The sequence below is a fragment of the Ambystoma mexicanum genome, chromosome 6p (genome assembly GCF_040938575.1).
Source record: "Ambystoma mexicanum isolate Mex_15411 chromosome 6p, UKY_AmexF1_1, whole genome shotgun sequence".
Taxonomy (NCBI): Eukaryota; Metazoa; Chordata; class Amphibia; order Caudata; family Ambystomatidae; genus Ambystoma; species Ambystoma mexicanum.
In genome coordinates, this window is record NC_090935.1 from 615,821,311 (window position 1) to 615,834,322 (window position 13,012).

The 13,012-nt window shown below is 48.7% G+C and overlaps 1 protein-coding gene across 2 annotated transcripts in view; it reads left to right on the forward strand.

Moving 5' to 3' along the window:
• The window catches only part of CERT1 (ceramide transporter 1), a 1,636,484-nt gene that overhangs the window by 901,881 nt on the left and 721,591 nt on the right, over positions 1 to 13,012 (forward strand). For both annotated transcript variants that reach the window (XM_069627469.1, XM_069627468.1), the window contains one exon: positions 327 to 422. In XM_069627469.1, the coding sequence (XP_069483570.1) occupies positions 327 to 422 (96 nt within the window). The remainder of the gene's footprint in view (positions 1 to 326; positions 423 to 13,012) is intronic.

Consider the following 13,012-nt stretch of genomic DNA (forward strand, 5'->3'; position numbering starts at 1 on the left):
GTACCTTATTGCAACTGTAACTAGCGCCTAGATGCCTCAGAGCTTTGTGTGCTGCTATAAATGCAAGAATAAAATATAAAATATATAAAATAAAAATTAAGTGTGCTGTACCCTGCTCAGAGGTCCTACTTGCTTGATGTGGGAACTTCCTTTCTTGCTAATCACAAGCTGGGTACTATTGTCTGTTGGACCAGTTTTACGCAGTCAAACAAAATTTATTTGCAACATAATCAAATGTTTGTTTGGGAGCTTTTGCACTTTATGGTACTAATTAAGGCATATGGTATTCTCAGTTTCATGTTTGTTTTTCTCTTTTGTTTCTGAAGGTGGAAGAGATGGTACAAAACCACATGACCTACTCTCTACAGGATGTGGGTGGTGACGCCAACTGGCAACTGGTGGTAGAAGAGGGAGAAATGAAGGTAATATATATTGTCATCTTATTGGTATGAGTGTCTGGCATTTTGTTAAAGGTGAGAACCAGTTTGGGCCTTAGACTATCGATGACTGAACTGTTTGTGGGATGGAAGAGTTGGGTTATTATTCCAAGTGTACAATGGTATCTTGTTGGCCCTTTTTTTTTATGAGCGTTCCAGGGGCTTTCATGCTTATTCGTTCTTGTTTACGGGTATCTGCAGTTCATGATTTCATTGGGAAAACTAGCAGGATATCTAGTTTGACCGCCCAGTTGAAGATTTGTCCTCTTAGTTACAAAGTGTTGTGCATTGACCATCAAATCACCTATATCAAAAAGTGTACATTCTAATTTATTATGGGAGGTTCTTCTCATTTGGAGGTAAATCACATACATGGGTTCAACACCTGGGCTTCAGTTTATCCACTGAATGCAGGATTTGTTAATTTCACCACATTCTTTGATTGTATCTGTGCATTATTTTGACTTCAACAGGTGAGGTGGCACTCGTGATGCAATGTTTATTACGGTTTGGAGAAGAACCAGGATTTCAGTAGTTTTAAATGGTTAAATTTTCCTCCTGAATGCAATGTTGTCTAGGTATGGTCTTTGGGAGTCTCATGGTCTACACGTTGAGGGATTCCCTCCTTGTGTTCCTTTTATGTCAGTGATCCATCACTAATTAATGCTAGCTGAATCATAGTGTCTTGTGTAGAAGATAAGGGCTCATGATTACTTTTCAGCCACTGCCATGGGCGATGCAGAATATTTTTTATTGAAGCCTGTGGCTCACAGAAAGCCAGTGCAGGGTCTGAAGAGCTTGAGGTGATGCGTTTGTATGTTTTGAGTTTTGGTACTCTTTCATTAGCGTTATTTGCTCTATGAAGACTGTTCAGGAGGTAATTGAGGAAGTCTGCTGTGGCTCTTGACATGGTGTAATCTGAAATGGTACCATGGCGACCTGTGTGGGAAAGTGTAAGGCATGACATGGAACAGAGAAAAAGTTCCTGACCAGTGCTCTTATTTTTGGTTTTAGAAAAAGGTAATTGCCCATAACCCTGTTTTTTCTTTTTTTTTTCTTGCTATCTTTTTGGGCTGAGGGTAGGTTCTAATCTCTTGTGACCAGTGGATATGGTAGGGGTGCACAGTGTCTTGGTTGGGTACATTATTGTGTTGTCTGTGATGACTTTGTCTGTTCCTGGTCCCCTAAGAGGTCAATTGAGATTAAGTTTGGGCCATATATGCTTGTTTCGATTCAGTTTTAAATTTGTATGATATTTCTTTGTCGTCTTGCTTGGTTGTGGCAGTTAATTCCTAGTTTGTTGAATGTCAAGTAGGGGAGCCGTGTAAATGGTTCTAGAGGGGAGAGACGCTGGATCCAAGTGGAATCTTGCATGAGATGTTCAATAAGTTGATTTGAAAGGAGCAAAGAGGGTTGTTTGCATTTTGCTTGAGAAAAATGAAGTACTACATCTTAAAGCTACATGCTCCCGTCCTGCTTAGCTAGTCTCTTGATGAGCATTTATTGGCTGATCATTTTGTCTGTTGAAGGCAGCAGGATGAGGGTTTTAGGGTCTATCTGAGCCTGTTTTAAGGCTGTCCCAGATAGCCGTAAGGTAGGTATCCATATTTCTTGTCCCCTTTCCTCCATCCTCGTGGGCGTCCCCCCAGCATGGGGACAGTACTGGTACATTTGGCAGTGAAAAATTGAGCTATCCCTTTAAAAGTTAGTGTAGCGCAGGGGCGACCTGCGGAGGTCCTGCCCTTCGGCGCTTCACCTCAGTCTCTTTTTCTGCACAGGCTGTGTCAGACCTGGCAGCCAGCGCAGAGGCTTTTTTGAGCTTTCTGCTGGCTCCCTGTTTTGTTTTTTCAATCTTTAACTTTTCTTCGGTGCCTTATCTGTCGGCCGCAGGAGGCATCCCGAGGTGTGCCTCATGCCACTGCTCGTTCCCGACCTCGGACCTCCATGCACTGTCTTTACTGTTTGGGGCCCGACCACCGATGGGGACGCATGTTCGGCTTGCAGCGCTCTCGGTCACAGGGCGTTGACGAATCAGTTGTTGCAGTGGAGGGAGATCTTCCATATTTCTCCTCCTACCCACCTTAAGGACTTTGTCTGCAGGACCTTTCATCAAGAAAAGGTAGGCCCTCTGTTCAGCACGGATCCACAGTGTGGCGACTCCTTTACCGGCGTTCCCACGGATTGGGGTTCCTCAAATTAAAGTCTGGCAGGCCCGAGGCCTCCAAGTCTACTGACTTCCAAGCTTAGGCACTCAGGCCCCCTACCAGGCTATCCTTGGTAGGGCGATCAAGTTTGTCCTCTTCTAGCCCAGGGGGGTAGGGGGTAAGGGTTCGTCGAGTGCCAACTCAGTCTGTCCTCTGCAGGATCCAGCACAGCTACCGCCACAGATGCAGAGGGAGTCTAGCCTACCGGAGCTCACTTCGAGGCAGTGAGTAAGGGCGCTACAACTACCGGCCGTCCGGGTGAGGACTCGGCGCCTACCAGTGGTATCTCTGTGGGAGACGCCTCTGCTTAGGGTGCAAGACCCGAGATGTATCCTCCCATGTCGAAGGCCTCTCTTGGCTCAGTGCCTGCGCGCCCTCCCGCCCAGGGCATGGCACAATGATTCAAAATGACAGAAAAGCACGTGGCGGAGCCTGCCCGACTGGCTTCCATCTTCGATCCGGCTGAGGGCCTGCCAGTGCTTTCACCCATCGAATGGGCTTTGCAAGATGATCCCAGCCCCCTTCCCTCTGGAAGCGCAGCGTATCCTATGGTGCATGCTTCTGATCTACTCGGGGATACATCTACCCATCACAGCCTTATGGCTACATGTACCAGGCACCTCTGCGCTTTGACCAGGAGCAGAGGAGGGCTGGGCCCTTAAAGACCTGGCGGTTTGCGAGGACCGCTTCTTCGAGCACTTCCTCCTCCTCATGCTTTCCCCTCAGATGAAGGGGCACCTGAAAGACGTGAAGGTCATCCTGCAGGTGGTGCCACTCAGTACCCTCTGGGAACTCCTCCCTTTCCTCCAGCGCTGCCAGTTCCAAGTGCCTGTTTCGCCCCCTGTCCAGGCCCTACCGGTTCTTCTGACCCCTCACCCCACCTCCTGTACCACCAATGCCTCGCCCTCAACAGCCGTTGGATCTGTCTGCGGCTCCGGACCTAGGGGGAGGACATCGCTGGCACCTGTGTCCCAGTGCCCGGATTCCTCTGTATGTGAAAAGGGGTGTGGGAGGAGCGATGATAACTCTCAGGACAGTGAACCCTCGTCATCCATTAAGGCTTTTCATGACCGCCTTTAGGGCCTGGCTGAGGTCTCTCTGCCCAGGAGACGCCCCACAGGAGTCGGTAGTGCTAGCAGAGGTCTTGGGGCAGCGCACCACGATCTGGTCTGGCACCCCTCTCCAGAACGGTTGCGTAAAAGGTCTGGGAGAAGCCCAGAGCCAATGCCCAGATGAACAAGAAGTTGGACAGCAGGTTTTGGCTGATGGACCGGGAGCCAATCCTCCCCGCCTCACACCCACATTTTTCAGGGGTGGCTGCGGCCTGCTTGTATTCTAAACCATTATCTTTGTCTTCCTCCATGGGAGCCACCTCCAGTTTCCTCTCCAAGGAGGACAAAGTCCTCGAGTCTTTGGGAAAGCTCTGTTATTCCTTCTCGGGCATGCATCTGCGGCAGACCAATGCACTCTCTTGGCCGCAGCGAACCCGAAGCTGTGGCGTGAGCTTGTGGATTTTCTGCCCGACCTCTTTTCAGACAACCAAGCATCTTTTCAAGGCCGGTCTGGCGAATGCCCGGGCCATTGCGCAGGACCTCATGGACTCTTCGGTCGCCCACATCGACACAGCCAGTAGAGGGCTGTGCCTTGGGGTCGAGATGAGAAGGACAGCGTGGTCAAAGAAGAACCTCTACTCAAACCACCAAGTCCTTGGCCATCCTGACAAAACCAGGTCAGAAATCCTTCCCTTGGTCCCAGGGCAGGACCGAGTTCAAGCCCTGCGCTTTCTCCAGCATCAAGGGTACCCGGTGGCCTGACTGGTCAACCAGTGACGACAGGAGGAAGCAGCAGAGGACGTCATGCAGGCTTTTCCACTTCCTCCCCGTTGCCCCCTCCCCGTTGCCCCTCCGCCCCACCTCCGACGCCATGACATCAAGGTCTGGGAACACAGCTCACCTGTTGGGGGCCATTTGTCTCTGCTAATGGACTCCTGGAAGCGTCTTTTCAGGAACCCGTGGATCATATCTGTAGCTCCATGGGCTTCAGTCTTCCTAGTCCTCTACCATCCTCTCCTCCTCTTTGTCTGACCGGGTCCCCTGCTCTTTTACGTAAGGTCCTTTTGCTCTTGGAGAGGCAGGCGATAGAACCGGTTCCTCTTGTAGACAGAGGCTCCGGGTACTATTCCTGGATTTCTGTGGTACCCAAGAATAACCAGGCTGGCCTGAGGGTTGTCCTGGACCTTTCATTTCTAAATCTATCTATATGACTGGAACGCTTACAGACGATTACTCCCGTGCACATAGCTGAGTCTGTGTGCAGGGGACTGGATGTGTTGCCTGGACCTCAAGTTATGATTACCTGCCTGTTCCCATCTACCAACCGCATCAGAGGTTTCTGCGGTTCACCATTGTCGTACCACTTTCAGTACAGGGTGCTGCCTTTCGGCCTGAACTCGGCTCCTCGTGTCTTCACGAAGTTGAACGCCATGGCAGGTCTTTGCTGATTGGAGGGTCATCATCTGAAACCTTCTTTGGATGACTGGCTGGTGAGTGCAGGGTTGCCCGAAGGGGTGGTACACTCCTGCCAGAGGTTTTGCAGATTTCATCAGCTGGGTTTCTCCCTCAACCAGATGAAGTCACAGAACTGATATTCGTAAGGGTGCGTTGGAACACTACAGTTTAGCAGGTTTTTCCTTCTTTTTTTAAATTTTATTTTTATTTGATTTGGTTGAATTTAATCAACCTTTCAAAATACTATAGCAAAACATATCATAAAACAAATAGTTCATAAAACATTTCTTAAAATTGATTACATTAATTCATTACAAAAGGTTCAATTATCAAAAACAATCAACTCATCATCACTCTCATCATCACTACAGTGCAATAAAATTAATAAGAAAGGAGAGACCTCAAATACATGTGGTGTTATACAAAGTAAGTATGATAAAGTAATCAGTTAAGTTATTGCCAGATATGTTTCTTACATCCTGCCATTGACAGTTATGTTAATTCCACATTTTCTTCCAGATTTAGGCTTTGTAAAATAACAGCTGCAATTTGAATTGACATGTTGTTGCACCGCAACAGTACCGCCCAACATTCAGTTTGAGATATATTCCCCAAATATTCACAATGTCTTGTAAAAGCAATTTCTCTTTTAGATCTTAACATTGGACACTCTGTGATAAGATGAATGAGTGTCTCGGGAATAGTGTCATTATTGCAAAAACGACATACATTTTGATCTGCACTCACAAACCGGCACCTTGCTTTTATATCAGTTTTGACACACAAATTAAAGCGGAGTCGAAGTATGCCATTGCGGTATTTAAGTGAGGGACATTGTTTCGAAGGGATTGTGTCCTCCAACGTATTCCTCATCTTAGATATCTCCTTCCAGCTCTGCTGGCCTCGGAAAATGTTTTCTCTAGAGGGCGCTGCGCGTCGACGTCCTCCGAGTCGATGTCCCTCGACAGCCGCCGTATCGACGTCGACGACATCCTGCCTATAAAGGCCGCGCGCAGCGTCCGTTGCTCAGTTCCGTTTTTCCGCGCTTACTCAGTGCCTCAGAATACCGTTGCTCAGTTCTTGTCAGATTAAACCTATTTACCTCGAGTTATTCGATCCGTACTCGATGGCTTCCTCGTCGGAACAGACAACTCCTCGATCCGGCTTCAAAAAATGCCGAGATTGTGGAAAAAAGATGTCACTGACTGACCCTCACAGAGCTTGTCTGTGGTGTTTGGGAGCTGAACACCATTGTTCGGAGTGCGAGGACTGTATGTCCATGACAGCTAAGGCCCTGAAGGAGCATAGGGGGAAGCTGGAGAAAGGTAAGACTTTTAAAGCTTCTTCTTCGTCGACGAAGTCGAGACATTCGTCTCCTCGTCACCATTCGCGCTCCAGGTCTCGGAGTGGGTCCCATCACTCCTCGAGATCGAAGCACTCGAAGAGGAGACGTCGAAGATCCCCTTCTCTGTCTTCCTCTTCCTCTTCCTCTGTTTCGCCAAAAAGAATCCCTTGCCCCACGAAACATAGTTCCCGGGCTGAATGGGAGGAATTCCGCAAAAATATGATGAGCGTCTTCGAGAAAGCGGCCTCGACCCCCTCGAAGACTGCCGAGAGCGATGCTCTGGTCGAAAGACCCGAAGGTCAAAAATGCCGCGAGTCGCAGTACCCGGCGAAGGAAACCTCTCGAGCGCGTCTCGAACCCTCGAGTAGGACTATGACCTCCAAACCTTCCTCGAAGGTGCCTTCGACACACAGGTCTGTCGACTCGACGCCAGCTTCGACACCGGCGTAGACGCCAAGAAAAGTCACGGTCACAACACACCCAGTGACTATCCCCAGGTCCTCGATGACGATGGCTTCGAGATTGTCGAGTAGAATCCCAATTCTGTCAAGGTCATCGAGGCCTCCGCCTTTGTTTTCGACGCCACGCTCGAAGACTTCGGCGTAGATGACATTGACGTTTTCGAGGCCGATAATGACAAGTTCGGCACCCTCTGCCTTGAAAATGGGATTTACACCCTTTATGAGTTCAGAACAATTGAGAACTATGTCCTCAATTTTGGAAGAGGGTGCATTGTCTGAACAGGAAGACACATTTGAGTTGCAGGGACCTTTAACCCCAATTAGAGAGGAATTTTCCTCTGAAGAACGCAGGTTAAAGGATCTTCGTGATTCCTTACATGAGGCAAGTGGGTTAGAAACTTCCCCTGAGGTGGAGTTTGCTAGAAACCCCCTATAGAGCCTTAATGGCCAGGATCACAGAGTTTATGGGGTGGTCTGCACCTTCACAATCTTTCCAACAAGATGACCTCATGGATCTTCTTGATAAAGGCCCACAGGAGGACCCTGTGGTGCCTTTCCATAAAGCTCTTCAGAGGAAGATTATGACGAACTGGGAAACCCCAGATGTCGTCCCGGCAGTAAATAAAAAACTGTCTACAAAATACAGGGTATCCTCTACAGACCCGGAGTTTTTGTCAAAACACCCATCCCCAGAAAGTCTGGTGGTACAGGCAGCATCTTCTACCGATGTCAAGACGGCTTATCCTACCGTCCCACAGGACAGGGACGATAAAAAATATGATGCTATGGCAAAGAAAGTTTTTTCGGCATGTAGCATGGCGTTAAAATCTGTGAATGCTACTTGCACCCTTGCTAGATTCGGCCATACACTGGGAGTGTGCTTCTACAGCGGCTGACTGCATCCCGGAGGGAGAAGAAAGGGAGGCGTTCCTGAATATCATACAGGACGGTAAAGACGCTATGTGCGAATCCCTCCAGACGGGCATTGATTCGGCTGACAGTATCAGCAGAGCAATGGCGGCAAGTACAACAACCAGAAGATTCGCTTGGTTGAGAAAGTCTGGTTTTGCCCCAGATGTGCAAGCCAGGCTCTTGAACATGCCATTCGACGGCTCTTCTTTGTTCGGGAAAAAGGCGGATGACAGTTTAGAAAAACTGCAAACTTCAAAAGCAGCAGCAAAATCCCTAGGCGCTGCAATCCGTCAGACACCTTTTCGTCCCACAGGAACCTCTGCGAGAGGCAAGTCCTTTCGCTTCTACTCCGCATTCGGAAGAGGTAGAGGACGACCGGCTCAAAGGGGACAAAGAAGAACTACCCGAGGTGGACGGGGTAGATATTCAAAGGCCGCAGCAACAGCAGGTGCCTCTTTACCATCGGCATCTGCATCAGCCGCCTCAAAACCACTCTGAGGACTTCCCTCACAGGACACCTGTAGGAGGCAGGTTGACTCAACATCTGGCAGAATGGCAGGTTATCACGTCAGATGCTTGGGCATTGGAAACAGTTGCCCAAGGTTACTGCCTGCCTCTCCTACGCATACCTCGGAGTCCTCCACCGGGGATCAGCTCTCAGAAAGCTCCAGATCCGCTCCTCTTGCAGGAAATTTTGGACCTGCTAGAGAAAGGTGCCATAGAACCGGTACCTGTAGCGGAGAAGAACAAGGGCTGGTACTCCCCTTACTTTCTCATTCCAAAGAAAGACGGAGGACTGAGACCCATCTTGGACTTGCGAGAATTGAACAAATTCCTCAGAAAAGACAAATTCAAGATGGTCACTCTTTCTCAGATCCTCCAGGCCCTTCAGTTCCCGGACTGGTTGGTATCTCTGGACCTTCAGGACGCTTATTTCCATGTGCCTATCCATCTCAAACACAGGAAATACCTGAGGTTCGCAATTGGCAACTCTCACTATCAATTTCGAGTGCTGCCATTTGGGCTGACCTCCGCCCCGAGGGTCTTCACCAAGTTAATGTCGGTAGTGGCGGCAAGTCTAAGGAGGGAAGGGATTCATGTCTACCCCTACCTGGACGATTGGTTGATCAGGGCTGTCTCTTCGGAACAAGCTCAGATCCAACTAAATCACGTGTGCCACTCCCTTCACAGACTGGGCTTCTCCCTCAATTTAAAGAAGTCACAAATTATACCATCGCAGAGACTCCAGTTCATAGGAGCGATCCTGGACACTTCCCTGGGAAAAGCCTCGCCACCAGAGGTGAGGGCTCAAGATATTCTACAGATGGTTACCAAGTTTCAAAATGCCCAACGTCTCCCAGCCTTCGACTTTATGAGGTTGCTAGGCCTCATGGCATCCTGCATTTTCCTAGTGCCAGAGGCTCGCCTGAGAATGAGATCCCTCCAGTGGGCACTGAGGACTCAGTGGTCACCATTCCCAGGGAGAATGACAGATCTTCTTCAGGTTCCCGACAGGGTGGCTCGAGACCTTCAGTGGTGGGCCTGTCAGGAGAACATTCTGAAAGGAGAACATTTTTGGCAACCCTGGCTGGAGATAACAGTAGTCACGGATGCCTCACTCACGGGGTAGGGAGCCCACGCCAACGACTTGACCATCAGCGGTCGTTGGTCTCCATCGGAGTCCAGACTACATATCAACCTGTTAGAGCTGAGAGCCATCAGACTTGCGCTGAAGGCGTTCCTGCTAGCTGTACAAGGGAAAAACGTCCTGATAATGACGGACAACACAGTGGCCATGCATTACCTCAACAAAAGGCGAGGCGTAGGATCACTACTCCTGTGCAGAGAGGCGATGCAGCTTTGGTTTTGGGCAATCCAAGAAGGAATCTCTCTATCGGCAGTTCACCTAGCCGGAGAGAAGAACTTGACAGCGGACGCTCTGAGCAGGCAGAGCACAGTCTCCCACGAGTGGGAACTAGCTCAGGGAAGTCCTTCAAGAGATCTTCGCCCTTTGGGGAACCCCTCAGGTGGATCTGTTCGCCACCAGCGTCAACAGGAAATGCGATCTGTTCTGCTCAAGGGAATTTCCCCCGAGAGGAGCTCTGGGAGACGCGTTCATAGTGGACTGGGAGTTTCCGCTTCTGTACGCGTTCCCACCGGTCCCTGTCATTCCTCAAATGATCAGGAGGTTGAGAAGATTCCGGAGAACCATGATCCTAATTGCCCCGGATTGGGCCAGGAGAACGTGGTACCCGGACCTTCTAGACTTGTCCATCTGCCCTCCAATTCGACTTCCACTCAGAGAGAACCTACTCTCACAGAAGGGAGGTCAGGTTCTCCATCCAGACATCAAAACCCTCAACCTTCACGCTTGGCTTCTGAAAGGTTGAGGTATAAGGATTGGGACCTCCCTGATGATGATATGGAGGTGTTGCTTTCGGCAAGGAGGCCAGCAACAAAGTCTTTATACCGCTGCCGTTGGAACAGATTTTGCAGCTGGTGTAGGGAACAGAATATCGACCCTTTTTCATGTGGTACACCAATGGTTTTGTCCTTCCTTCTACATTTGGCGAATTCAGGCCTTCAAGTTGGCACCATTAAGGGCTATCTCGCAGCGCTATCCATCTTTAAGCGCACCGCGGAAGAACCATCCTATTTCAAATTACCCTTGGTAATACAGTTTCTAAAGGGGTTAACCAATGGTTATCCCCCAAGACCATTCCAAGTTCCCCTATGGGATTTAAACTTAGTACTAACTTTCCTGATGGGCACACCTTTCGAACCACTCCATTCTTGTTCGTTAAGATTCCGTATCCTTAAAACTGTTTTATTAATAGCACTTACATCTGCTAGAAGGGTGAGCGAATTACACGCTCTTTCTTGTAAACCCCCTCACACAATATTTCACAAAGACAAAGTTGTCCTGCAAGTGAAGCCTAATTTCCTCCCAAAGGTGGTTTCTGAATTCCATATCACTCAGAAGATTACCCTTCCATCTTTCTATCCTCCTCCTCATCCGGGGAAAGAGGAAGAGAGGTTACACAGGCTAGACCCTAGAAGGGCTTTAAGTTTTTACATCAGTAGACTAGCCAGGATAAGACAGGCAGACCAGCTGTTTGTAGGTTACGCAGGTCAAAAGCTGGGATTACCAATAACTAAGCAGACCATTTCCAGATGGATCATTCTAGCCATTCTGGAATGTTATAAACTGGCAGGGAAAGAGCCCCCTCAAAACCTTAGGGCTCATTCGACCAGAGGTATTGCAGCTTCATCGGCCCTCGAAAGAGGCGTGCCGGTTAAAGACATCTGTGCGGCCGCTACATGGTCGTCTGTCCATACCTTTACACGTTTTTACAATTTGGATTCCTCCTCCAGTCAAGAGACTAGGTTTGGAAGGGCTGTACTGCATTCTATTCATCAATAGAAGACAGCGTGAAGTCAGTACTCCCTCCTCCAATAATGGAATACTGCTATGGGAGCCTATCTAAGATGAGGAATACGTCGGAGGACACAATCCCTTCGAAGAACAAGTTACTTCTTACCTTGTAACGTTCTTTCGACGGGATGTTCCTCCGACGTATTCCTCATCGGCCCTCTCATCCATCCCCGCAGTTCTACTTCCCGTGTTGTTGCAGCTTACGCTCCTTCAGGGTGATTAGTCTAGTCCAGAAAGTATTATTGTGGGCTACAAAACGGAACTGAGCAACGGACGCTGCGCGCGGCCTTTATAGGCAGGATGACGTCGACACGGCGGCTGTCGAGGGACATCGACTCCGAGGACGTCGATGCGCAGCGCCCCCTAGAGAAAAAAATTTCCGAGGCCAGCAGAGCTGGAAGGAGATATCTAAGATGTGGAATTCGTCGGAGGAACAACCCGTCGAAAGAACGTTACAAGGTAAGAAGTAACTTGTTCATCTGGTATGGTGGCAAAATGCCCACCCTTTTCGGTGGAAAGCACAGTGTCACCATTACGAAAAGTTAGACAGTGGTCGCAGGTGTTGATCCAATCAGTTTTCTGTATCTTTAGTTTTGCTTTGTCAGGATTGGACAACAGTTCAATAGTTCTATCAGCTTTAACTAGGATATATTAGACTTTGTGCAACCAATTGTTTATGAACGCGTGTTTGGCTGCAAACAGGTACTGTGAGGATTTTTAACAGCACATTTTGCTTTGTAGACAACAAAAATTTCCTAAATAAAGAACAGACGCCAGCTGTAATGTGCCTGGAGTGAAAGCAACCCCAGCTCATCTCATCCATGCAATCGGTATGCATTGGGGCAGATGGAGCACTGAGCGCCAGAATTTAGCTTCCCACTGATTGAATTTAAAAGGGGTCTCAGTTGGCATAGATTCCAGACCATATAGCAGTATTGGGACAATTTTCATGGTCCAAAAATGCCACGCAGGCAAGATCAAAAATGTACCATATTTATACATAATGTTGCAGGCTTGAGGTATGGCTGAGATTAGCTTAGTCTCCACCCGCTCCAGCTGGCACTGTGCTATCAACTTCCCTTCAAAAATCATTCCCAAATAGCAATAAATTGGTACACACCCCGATCGGTGTAGAGCCAATGGTCCAGACAAATGTCAGAGGCCCCTTATGTCTAGGTGAATATTGTACAATTTGAGTGTTTTTTGGGTTAATTGATAGTTCATTTAGATGTACGTATTCCTGAAACGCATCACGTAAACGCTGTAGCCCAACCTGGGTCCTAGAAATTAAGACCAAGTCGTCGGCATACATGAGCGATTGGATCTGATTGTTCAATTTAGGGGAGTCTGAAATTACCTTTGACAGAGGAACTTTGACATCATGTATGTAATAATTGAAAACTGCAGAGGCTAGCGAACATCCTTGCTTTAATCCCCGAAACGTGGGAATTGTTTCTGAAAGAAGTCCGTCCAAGGTGATTCGAATTCGGACGGATGTTGCGTAATGTAAAGAATGAATATCAGGTTTTTCCTTCACCCTGGAGGCTTCAGTCCCTCCAAGTCAGTGGGGCACTTTCTGGCCAACACGACTACCCTCTGCATGGTGGTTCCAGCCGATTGTGGGCCTGATGGGCTCCTTCATACTTGTTGTACGGCATACTCGCCGATGAGGCGCCTCCTGCTCCACCTGGCGGCCAGTTGAGATTCAGG